Source organism: Motacilla alba, chromosome 1A (assembly GCF_015832195.1).
Source record: "Motacilla alba alba isolate MOTALB_02 chromosome 1A, Motacilla_alba_V1.0_pri, whole genome shotgun sequence".
In the NCBI taxonomy this organism is placed as follows: Eukaryota; Metazoa; Chordata; class Aves; order Passeriformes; family Motacillidae; genus Motacilla; species Motacilla alba.
The window spans coordinates 43355705-43368197 of NC_052031.1; the positions used below are offsets into that span (position 1 = coordinate 43355705).

Genomic DNA, 12493 nt, shown 5'->3' on the forward strand with positions numbered 1-12493 from the left:
AAACCTCATTAAAAAGTTATCTCAATACATATATATATATATATATATATATATATGCAGTCCTAGTTTCAACAAAGAACAAAAAGTTCATTATCTAGCTCCAGTATGATGATCTCAAATGGGATAAAGTAATGCTACTGCTGTGTTTTGGCCCATCTGGAAATACTTGTAACGTTACAAAGGATTTTGTATTTTAATATAAGAGGATAAAGAATTTAAATATATCGATTGAAATCCACAGAGAGAGGGACAGAATTTTAGTTTCTTGATCTTGGTGCCTCCAAAATCTTATTTGGAGAAGAATTTTCTTGCTCAAATAGATCCTTTTTTTGAAGACAAATCAGTTATATAACCTCTTATAAGATTTCTGCAGCACACATGATTCCCATTCTTTGAATATTAAGTATATTTTCCTGCTTTGTTTTAAAAAGAATGTTCTATTTTCAACTTTCATAGATAACAAAGATAAAGATAACAAAGAGAAGAGCCTTTTACTATTTATCAAATCTAAAAAATACATAATAAACAGGTCAAATTTACTGATTAAGGACTTAATTCCCAGTGAAATACATTTCAGTTTTGGAAAGGCTCTGAAGATTGGACAAAGGGAAGTAAGGAGTGAAGCACTAAGCTATGAGGGCTGGTGACAGAAAGAGAAGACAACCATCTCTCCTTATTCCAGGCTTCTCTGAAGTCATCAGTTATCAACATACTCTGGTTTCCTACTCCATGGCTTTTTCACTCTAGCTGTATTGTATTTCTAAAGAAAATACGAACACCATTTCCTTCTAGCACAGCATACAAAAGGAACAGGTAAGGCAATGCAAGCTCTGCAAGTTAATAACAGGAGACGCAAAAAAGGGGGTAAGCAGAGATACCATACACACGCAAAACATGTCAAAGTGAAGGCACTGGTACTTCTTCCCAGGGTTACTGATACAGACACTAAACAAGGTACTTCCCGGCATGGACCACAGGTGCACACTCTTCACGTTTCCACATGACGTCAAACAGGGAGGACCAGCTGATACACTCAAGGGCAGGGCTGCCACTTAGAGGGACCTAGAAATGCAGAAGAAACAGGCCAAGGGAAACCCTATGCAATTCAACAGGGACAAATGCAGAGTCCTGTGCCAGGGAAGGAAAACTCCTGGCAGTAACAGAGGTCTCTCTGCTGAAAAGGACTGAGGCCTTGTGTCACCCAGCATGCTGAACAGGAGCCCGCAGTGTGCCCTGTCTGCAGAGACGGCTGCCAGAAGCCTGCATTGTGCTAACAAGGAGTCCAGCCAACTGATCAAGGGAAGTGATCATTCCCCACTGGCCAGCAGCCAGCGGACCACGTCAAGATACTGCTCTCCCAGTCTAGGGAGAACACTGATAAACCAGCACGAGTTTAGCAAAAGGCCACCAACACATCTGGGGGTGAAGCATCCGACCCTTGTGAGAAGCTGAGGGAACAGGGCTGGCTCAGCCTGGAAGCAGAGACAGCTTTGGGAGCGCCAAACAACAGCCACATCACCACTCATGAAGAGGCCAAGCTGGTCTAAGCAGCACACAGCGGGAAGACCAGACACAAAAACTGAAATGAGAGATTCCTACCGGATGTAAAGAACAGCTTTTCCAGTATGAGATAGGCCTGAGCAACTTGCTCTTGACCTCCAAGCTGATCCTGCTCACTGCTCAGAGTAGGGAGCCTCTGAGCTCCCTTCCTGCCCCAACTGTTCAGTAGCATTAAGAAGTGCTGCCCACAGAAACACACATCCCACAGGAAAGCTTTGAAATCCAAGTTAAGTAACTCCATTAATGAACATGTGGATTGTGTTTCATTGACAGTTAGAAGAATAATATCTAAAACAAATGGCACGTTGAAGCCAGGTCTCCCAGGAAGACAGGTAAGGTAGAATACTCCATCTAATGTTTCAATGGCACTAAGAGATGGTCCAACTGTGTCTTTAGACAGGCAGCACCTACCTCCACTTTTGCAATATCTGAACATACACTTTCAGCACATCTAATGAATAATTTTTCCCAAAACCAAGAATCTTCTGCAACAATTAACATAAAATTTTCTTCACCTCTTATCATAACTCCTTATACAACACTACTGTACATTTTTAATTGCCCATCCCATTTCACCCCAGAGTTGACTCCATTTTGCAATGAGATTTGCATATTAAGTTCTGCTAGTTCTAGCACTACGAATTTGACACTATTACAACCTCCAGGATGCAAGCTTTTCTGTTATTACTCCACTGTACACTGTTATTACTCCAGGGTTGCTTAAAGTGCTTGCTTTATGAAACGCTTCAGACATGCTATAATCACACTAATAAGCACTGGATGGCATGTCTTATTGCATGCATTGTATGACAGAAATTATTACACAGTTCCTAGTAAAATCCTTTAAGCTTTCAGATATCAATGTGCGCTCTTCAAAAGAGAAAGCATAATTCCAAGCTAGATTTAGAAAGCTTAGTACAAATGGTTACATTTACTGGTGAGTGCAATGCATGGGAAAGAAGAGTGAGAAGGAAAGAGGTCATTAAGTAACTTTCAAGTTATAGTTCATAGTATCCATTTGTAAAATGGATAAGAAAAATTAAATAAAAATTTGGAAGAATGTTAAGGAAGCCAAGATCAAAAACGAAATTAATTTATCTTTCAAGGTTGTAATGTAATTTAAATAGCCTTCACCTACCAAATAAAGAATGGGACACTGTAAATGTCTTTTTTAATTGACCATTGCATCATCAAATGGGTTCACACACACAGTCATGCTATGCTCCCCTACCACATTCCATTAAACAAAAAAGAATCACAACACATTGAACAATTTGGACTTTGTGATCTACGAAAGGACTCAGAATTATGTTCTTTGTTTTCAGATGGCCTATACAAGGGAGCAAATAAATGACTTACTAACCCCAGAGAAAAAGAAAATTTCCACACGGACTTCTGTGTATGTACAATTACAAAATTAACAGCTGACATCTGAAGGCATACCCAGAGTTGAAAAGCTAATGCAAAGTCAGTCTTTGATCCAGCATACTTCTCTCCAAGCTGTCAATTACATTTGTTTACTTTGCAGAGAAGCCTATGTTTCTACTGCTGGCCCCAGAGTTGTAGAAGTAATATGCTAAACTTCATAATGCTGTTCTCTATGTTTTCTCAAAACTGCAAGCTAATATAAAGAAACATCATTAACAACAAAAATTATGACAATGATTGCAGCTTGTTTTCTGAAAAGGAATAGAAAATTATATAATGAGTGAGTTGAGTTAATGCTTTAAGATGAGGGAGTATAAATATGGACCACTACTGTGTCATTTTTGCATAGTCTTTTATCTGTCTATAGCTACATTCCTTTCAGTCAGAAGACTCTTTTCAGCAATTTTAAATTCGGAATAAATTAAAACCTCTGAAAAAATATGTAAAGCCTTGAGAAGATGTGAAAAAATACAGATTTAACAGTTTTCCAGCACAGATTTAAATACGATTACTAGGGGTACTACTACAACCATAAAAAGATCCTGAAGCAACAAACAAGACACAAAAATGAGAAGGTAAGAGGACCAAAGCCCTTGTTGCCAAAGAACTCTCAGTGCTAGGAACAGGGTATTTTGCCATACAGAACAGTAACAGCATTTACTTCTAAAGCAGAGTGACACTACTTTATGACTCTGTAAAATGAAATGACTCCTGACTTCAGAGGGCATAAAACTTTTCTTTCTCATCATGCCATCAGTTTCATACAAGCACACTTTGTGCCCAGGAAGAGGCACACATGCTCCCTCTGACTCTGAGGAGAGGGTAGAGGCACAGCTGCAGTTCAGCATCTATCTAAGTAAATATCTAGTGAGCCCTGAACTTCTAAATGTGAAAAAGGAAATTATAAGTTAGGCATGAGATGCAATGATTTCATTCAAGTAAACACCTCTGTATTGAGCTTGGAGTAAAAGAAAAGGTGACTGTACTACCTGAGCTACAGAAATGCCTGCAAACCCTGTTCTCCCCCCGACACCAAGATCTCAAGACCAAAAAGTCAAGCATTAGTTAGAAACAGAAAGCAATAGAAGAGCACAGAGAGCGCCCAAACACAGCAGAGTAGCCAAAAGTTGTAGACTGTTAAAGACAAATAATGGAGACAAAAACTAATGTAAAAGTAGTCACACTGGTCCAACAGATGAGTTGCCCACTAAAAAATCATGAGCAATGGGAAGAAGGCTCAGAAGGAGGTCAAAGTAAACAGTTTTCTACCAGCTGAAAATAAATGCCTCCTCCTTGCAAATACAAGAAATGAGCTCTGCTTGAACAGGCCAGAGGCAACTGCCACTGTCCCACAGTGGATTACAATGGAGAGATGACACAAAGCCCACAGAGGGCATCAAAGCTGAACACAATAAAGAAAAGACTGCTCTCCAAGGAATCCACCGATAAAAATCACACTATTTGAGCAGGAAAGGTGCATCTCAGACATTCCACACAGATGCCTTTTGGGAAAAACTACCTTTTTCTAGATCAGTATGATGAACAATGCATGAAACCAGGAAGTGGCAACAATGTAACAAGAGGGGGTGTTATGGTGCAAACATACAAAACAGGGGGATCCCTGAGATGGCATGTTGAAAACACACATAAAATTTAGAAACTCGTAAAAAAATTTAGAAGCATAAAATGAGAAGCTAGTTGAAGACAGCATGGAGATACTAACCTCAAAAACTAAATAAGTAATGTTTAGTATATAATACTTTCTACTTTGAAAATACGTCATTCAAAGTCACAGTGAAGATGCTTTTAAAAACAGAAGTTACAACTGTGGATGAAATAGAAAGGTGATTAAGGTAGAGAAGTAGTATAAAAAAAGATGTTTTGAAACTTCAGGAATCAATATCTTTGTAGCTGCTGTCTTCCTCCTTTGCAGCTTGTCAGCCAGCCTAGTTACAACAAAAAGGAATGTAATAAAGAATTCCTTTTTCAAAAAACATGCTTTTATAACTCAAGTTATATCACCATTAATGACTAGCTCTCTGGCTAGAAAGGGTGGCATCACCTATAATCATATAACAAACCAAACAGATATGCATGAAGCTATGTTTCAGTGACAGAAAGGCAGGGGGTTTTGCCAGCTATACAAATGATGGACAATAAAATAGTCAAGAGGAAGTTCCTTATCCTTCAAATTACTGCACGAGACACAATAAAGATATTAATGATTATATTCTTTATTAAAATACCTGACATAAACCAAAGGTTCATTTTTAACACCAAAGTACAGCAGAAGTATTTTTTGCAGTTTGCCAACCAGAGTGAAAGTCAAAAGGGTACATATGTATGAGATTGTGCATGCAATCACTATTTTTACAAAATGCCTAAAGCCCCTTTTAGTATGAGGTGATTTTTTAAAAGCCTAGTTATTTTCGGCAATTAAAGGTTAACACCTTCAAAAATCTTGGTATTTCTCTATTTAATTTTTAGGCAGGACAAAGTCTGTTTCACCTTTCTTGACAATAAGCTCTTCTGTAATCCCATAATTTTCAGGAGCAACTGGAGAACAATTTGTTCAATCTTTTAGGAAAAGATGTCTGTTCCTCACACAGAAACTTTTGCATTGACTTTAGATGTTTATAAGATATGCTGAGCAGAATTCCTACTTAGGGACAAATATCCTTTGGCACTGTATGAAGCTTTTTCCTCTTTACAGAAGCCTTCCTTGATGGCCTGGTGTTTCTCAGAATCAATAAACACCCAGTTAACTGCTGCCAATATTTAATTAGGTCCGTACTAAGTTTCCCTGCTTGTTAGCAGGGCTTCCCATTAAGCTTCAGGAAGGAAGTTCTTCCTTGTAAACACAAAGCTCCAAACAGACCAAGATCTTCACCTGCTCAGGGTCTATGACCGAAAAATAATCTGAGGTATGTTTTACACTGAAAAAACTGGTGGTATGCTTACTTTATTTCCCCTCACTCTCATTCTTGTAGCAACGCTTCTTTGCACGGCAGATAAGGAGAGCAAGCCAGCGTTTCCAATAAAACACTCTTTCGCAGAGCTGTTACACAGACAGCACGCTCTGGAAGCAACAGCGGATAAAACGGGGAGAGCAGCTGGTTTTCCCTCAATCCGTGAGCGCCTCCTGCGTGACACCGACACGGCTCTCTGGCGGTGCGGGATCTGGAGCGCTGCCTGCCCACTGCCGGCGTGACTCAACCCTTTTGGGCGCATCCATCCCCCTGCCGAGCCCGCGGCCGCACGGAGCCGGGGCCACGCCGGCACCTGCCCTGCGCCAGCGCCTCCTGGCAGCTCCCACCCGAGCCGCAGGCCAGCCGCAAGGCGACCAGCACCGGCGCGGGGATCCGGGCAAGGGAGAAGGGTTTCATGAACGAGTGTCACAACTTGGCTTCCCAAGCCCGGCAGAGCTGCCGGAAAAGCCGGTTCCTAAAACACGGGAGGCGGCCGGACGGCGGCTGCCCGGCTGGCTCTCGGCGTCAAGAGCCTGCTGCCTAGCAGCCCCTGAGGAAATCACCGCAAGTCCCGGCGGTGTCTCTCCCCAGGCCGGGCTTCCCTTTATCCTGCCCTATGAACGGCGCGGCGACGGGCGCAGGCGGCGGGCGGAGACGCCGCCGCGCTACGGAAAGGAGCCACGCCGGCCAGGGCCGCTCCTCGCCCCTCCGACAGGCCCGGCCGCGGGAACCGCCCGCCGCCAGCACCTCCGCCCAGCCCGGGGGACAACACCGCCCCCAGCCGGGACGGCGGGCCCGGCACGGCACGTCCCGTCCCGTCGGAGCTCGGGCCGTCCCCAGCGAGAGGGCGGGGGCGGACAAACTCACGGCCTCCGGTGCCGCGACGGCCCTAACCCGTAACCTGCGCCGCGGGACGGGCCGGGCAGGGCCGGTGGCTGCGGCTCTGCCGCGGGGAGCGCAGCTCCGAGCCCGGCCGGCACCAGGAAGCGACACCGGCGCGGCACCGGCACGGCACCGGCACCGGCACGGCACACCGCCCTCGCAGCTGGGGCGGGCCTCGCTGCCTTACCCGCTGCAGAATCCGCCTGAGCATGGTGGTGGAGCGCGGATGCCGCCGGGCAGCCGCGGCCAGGCCGAAGGGAAGCCGCGGGGCCCCGCAGGAGCCCGGCGCGGCCCGCTCGCCCCGTGACAGCCGCCGCGGCCGGGGAGGCGGGGCAGCCGCCGCTCTCCGCCCCGGGGAGGGGCGGGTCCCGCGGGGAAGGAGCTGCGGCCGCCGCCCGGCCGCGGGGAGCGGGAGAGGCAGAAGGGGATAGAGGAGAGGAGCGGAGCGCGCCGGGGGCTGCTCCCGGGACGAGATGGGGTCTGCGCCCTGATCGCTCCGCGGGGGCCGGGCTCCGCTCCTTCCCGCCGCATCGGGCCCAGCGCCGCAGCTCTCGGTCTGTCCCTGCGCTGTGCCCGTGGTCTCCGCTGCCCAAAAGGCGTCCTGGCTGCTGAGGGCAGGGCGGCGGAAAACGGAGGGCAGCGGTGTCTCTGCCCTCGGCCGTTCTCCCCTCGGGGGCTGCCCCAGGCTCCCGACAGCTGCGGGTCCCTTGCTACCGGCGTCAATCTGGCATCGGCCGAGAGAAGGAAAAGGACCGTAGTTTGAGCTTGCAGCCGAGGGCTCGCTGGAGGAGGCAGAGTGCAAATGCAGCGCCGTGTTACTTTGTTACTCGTGCGGCACGGAAAGTACTGACAAATGCGTGTTCAGGAAAGATTGTTGAAGCGAACTTTTTTGGATAATTAACCTCAAATTTAATTCTGATGAAGCAGCTCCTTGCTTCAAGCCCTCAGCTGAAAAGACGACCTTGTGGCATGACACGTGGTTTTTTAAGTATTAGAAAAGAACATCTTACTCACACAAACACACACCTACCTAAAAAAAAAAAAAAAAAAAAAAAAAAAAAAAAAAAAAAAAAAAAGGTACAACCCAAAAAGCATCAGTTTGAAAGGAGTGAGAAGGAAGTATCTTTACAAACAAACTGTGGGTCTGATGGTAGATAAAGCCAGGTGCGGAGACGTGAAAGAAGCAATGGGGAGTGAACCATAAATTCCGTAGGAATTCCAGTAATTGACACAAACTGTTACTCACTCAAGACTGATAAATTTCTGGATTTAGAGAAAAAGAACAGAGACACAAGTAAAATGGGAGGAGGGGGGTGGTATACATTAGAAGGGGGTCTTAGGCAGTCTGTATCTCTCAAGTACTTCAGCCAACGGGAAAAGAGAGAGGGAAAATGCAGCCAGGAAATTAGAATAAAAAGGAGGAGCTGTGTCCCCTAAAAATTTTGAGAGACACCACTGGGAATGCCCCATGACCTCTCCCTTTATTCAAATAAAGTTACAGGACTCCCCTGTCTCCTTTTTGGACATAAACCTCTGGTGTTTGTGGATTAATTTTCCTGACAAGTTTAACTGAGAAAGAATCAGTATCCATAGGTGCTGAGGTAAACCCCACATCAGACATGGCAGGAGAGTTACTGGAATACCTGTACCCTCTAGAATATGTAATTCAACAAGTTACAGTTCCCCATTCTGTCCAAAAGCTGCAATTTTCACATGTTGGATGCCAGGCAAAGGGTCATGAGTAAATAATAAACTTGGTCAACAACTAATTGTGCCGACTAGAACAAATATCACAGCAGAGCACCAGTTGTGCTGTAAAGATCAAAAACATTTTTCCACCCAGAAGCTGACATTTCTAAGTAGTCTAAAATCCTCACACACGGCGTGAGTTGTGAGCACATGACCAGAAGAATTTGGCTGCCGCAGCTGGAGGCTTCAAGCATGGCAGTGTTATGTGACTGCACCCAGTTGGCTCCAGCTACAGGCTCCAGTGTGTTTCACGTTAATGTCATTGGATCCACAACTGAGGCACATTAAGAGCACACACACACTTGGTAGTGGCTTCAGCTGAAGAGTGGTGACATTGGTCACACCCATGACATCATTTTCATGTGTCCATAGTACAAAATAGCTTTGAAATTTGGCAGGTAGGGTCTTTCGGAATTTTGTACTTGGGATTAATAATGGTAATAAGATTGGTTTTGTACAGCTGTACAGATCTTTAAATATTTAGGTAGACCATAGACACTTACTCTGAATTGAAACAGAAATGACTGCAAGTTTTATAGATATTTCAACAAGAGTGACAGCCTACACAACAAACTGCCAGGCTGCTTGATTTGCCAGACCCGAGTAACTTGACCAACCCATCTTTGCAGAATGTTTTTTTACTCTTTAGCAATTCCTCAGAGGAACATGGTAGTAATTTGAGGACACTAGTTAACAGTCTTATATCAGAGGAGGCTTTTCTTAGCAAGACTTAAAAGGAAATACATGATCCTTTCCTTGTGTGGATGCTAGAACACATGCATCTGTCTCCCTGTTCAAGTATCATTCCCTCAGAAACAGTTAATCTGTGGGCCAATTTCAAATGCAACAAAATTTCAAATACAATACTTCTAGTGGAAATTCTTAGTTTTAATCATTATGTGTATGGTAATATCTATGGATTCATATTATGTGCTCTCCTAAAAGTCAACAGAATTTTCAGCTGTTGGTAAATAGGCTGTGTCCTCAGGCATGGGAGCTGTAAACTTTCATTTCATCCAAGCTCACAAACTCTGTCAAGAGTTTGGTGACAAGAGGGTTAGAAGGTGACTTTCTAAAGAGTCAATTGTTAGTAGAAAGTCTCAGAACAAAATCACAGCAAAGATTTTTCCAAAACCAGCTGGGAACAGGTACCTTATCATTTAAACACAAGCTGAAGGCTGAGAGTCTGAGCTACAACAAACTCTTGCATATCTGTCAAAGCCAGCATTTTTTTTATTTCAGTACACAACTGAAATCAGTCTTCTGACTGTACAAGCACACTGGATGGCCCAGTGTGCACCAGAACTTCTCAGATCTTCCAATAGATAACTGCAGGGTTTTGCTGGGACCTCAGGGAGTTGTTGGTTGTTTTTAATGCCTATGCATATAGTCAAATAAAAAACAATGATGTCTTGACCATGGCTCACAAAAATTGGTGTTCACACAATCTTTTATCCCAAGTGAGGGCTACAAGGAACCACTGCCATTTGGTAGAAAATGGCAAGGAACACGTGTGGTATATGCACAGTACAAATGTTTGCTTATACTTACAAGTCTACAAGTTTCTGGGCTATTTGTTGTCCTACATGTTTTCAGTGTTCATACAGATGACTATTTTCAATCATGTAAAATTCCTGACCTCAAAATCACATGGTAACAAGCTCCTTTGGTTCACAATGTGCTGCACTGGAAAAGTATCCCATTTTTTTCAAGATGTTGTTTCTAAGTATCCTATTTATAAAAGATATCTGGTTTGTTTTCTTTTTCCTAGCTCTTCAACTATATACTTTTGACTGTCACTGTGTGCTGTTCTATATACTTTCAGTAAGTAGATTTCAAATTTACCCATATCTTTTTCTGAAGCTCTCTCCTTTCAAGTTGAACAAAATTTGTTTAAAGAATATGGTTTAGTTTACATGGTGAGATCCGGTCAGAGGTTGGACTTAATGATCTTGCAAGTCTTTATAAATCTCAATGACTCTATGAAAGGTGTATGACAAAATTTGGAAGATTTGTGAAGTGCAGATTTGGGCAAAAATGTATTTTCAGCTGAAGGCAGGGCTATTTAGTAGCACATAGGGTAGTTTCAGTCTATGCTTGAACTAATCACCAATGGTTCCTGACCCATTCCCTTCTCACCACAAGAAAAAATAACAGCTCTCCAATTCTTCACTCATGGTACTGAGGAGGTTGGCCAGAGCACCAGTACTTCCCTCTGCATGTATTAGAGAGAGTGTGTTTGCTCAGCTGCTATAGAACCTGGCTGACTCTGGTGATGTCTCTAACAAAGAGCTGATGACTCGAGGCTGGTTCCTGTGCTACAGAGAGCCTCTTTCAAGTCAGTGCAATTGCTTGCATGAGTAATGAGTGTGTGTACTAATAAAGGTTGCATGGCTAGCATTAATAACAAATCCAAGAGCTCCAAGTCATTACTTCATTCTAGTATTACAGAATCTGAACGTTGGAAAATTTGCACAGCTCTCCCTGAAGAAACCCTAATTAAGGACAGAACAACAGAATTATCTCTTTTATCAATGAAAAAATTGCTTCAGTCACCGATTCCTTTTCCATCCACCTCAATACTGAATCCCTGGGTAGCATATGCCACGTGGCTTTGCTGGAATAGCTGGAGAGGCAGGCACTGGAACTACAGAAAGCCCAGCAGCATGCAAGGGAATTTAAGTCATAAATATGTATAAGTTCATGTAAAAAATAAACAACATATTAATATAACCAAAATCTGAGATGGAGAAGATCTGCTGCTGAGTCATGCAAAGCACTCTTTGCCAAATGCCTCAGCTAAGAAATTATTCTGCATAAAGTTGAAAGCCTGCCACAAAAGAAACATTTTCAAATTCCACCATAAAAAGCTGTGGTGATACCACGGCCATTCTGATCCAATTACTCCAGAGACGTTAGGAACTGTTGGCAATTTGCCTGGGTACTTTCCAGTAAATGGCACAGAAAATGGGTCAAAAGGAACAAGAAAGGGCCTTTGTGGAATTTCACTGCAGAGTAAAATTAAAATATTTTGAATAACAGATTCCTTGGGCTTATCTGTTCACCTTGGCATGTGCTAATATACATATGTAGCTTCTCTTTCCCTCCTCTTAGAAACAAACTTATTCATCTCAATCAGTCTAGGCACATTTGATACTATTTCAAAGATTTTTAAGCGAAATGGTTTAAATGCCAAATGAAAGAAGTAAGGGAAATAGTGATCATTTGCATGGCAGTATTAATGATTATTAAAATTAACTTTAGTAGTGCTTTCCTAGTTACAGCAGAAACTAGGAAAGCAGAAGTGAGATAAATTTTCAGTGTATGAAGATTTAATGGTAATAGTTAAGGGCATCATTTTGGTCACCCTTCTGCATAACTACAAAAAATGCTGCAGGTCTGACATGGGTTGGTTTTTTTTAAACACAAATCTAACCAAGTGCAACAACAAGCTTTTGCTTGGGTTATTTTGTTTGGTTGGTTGTTTTGTTGTTTGGTTTTTTTTTTTAAATAGGAAGGTCCATACAGCACTGCTTCAAACACTGTCCTCTGTCTCTGAACATTAATGCACTATTTGTTCATGGCCTTGTATATAAGTAAATGCAATAAATGTTGGCTTTATTGAGAGTCACTGTGTACATGTGTTGCATCAGCAATTCAGTTCAACATTTTTAAATTTTCAGAATACAGGCTGCTAAATAAAGAGGATGAATTTTAACTATTACGAGGATGTTAACAGGCTTTCTTAAAACAGTAAACAAATAGACCCACAGCATTTCACTAATCCCATAACGCTTAATGGTATCTGTCATTATAAAGTTAACCTCTTGAAGCCATCCAGATTTGTATTTTAATGTGTACTGCATCTAGGAACCAAAATGCAATTTTTAAGGTGTACAACTAAA

The 12493-nt window shown here is 43.0% G+C and overlaps 1 protein-coding gene across 2 annotated transcripts in view; it reads right to left on the minus strand.

Moving 5' to 3' along the window:
• The window catches only part of EEA1 (early endosome antigen 1), a 63161-nt gene extending 55972 nt beyond the window's left edge, over positions 1 to 7189 (minus strand). The window contains exon 1 of one of the 2 annotated variants that reach the window (XM_038155580.1): positions 7027 to 7189. In XM_038155580.1, coding sequence (XP_038011508.1) covers positions 7027 to 7050 — 24 coding nt within the window. In that variant the 5' untranslated portion in view covers positions 7051 to 7189. The remainder of the gene's footprint in view (positions 1 to 7026) is intronic. The other variant, XM_038155581.1, reaches the window with a different exon arrangement.
• Between the last annotated feature and the right edge of the window lie 5304 nt (positions 7190 to 12493).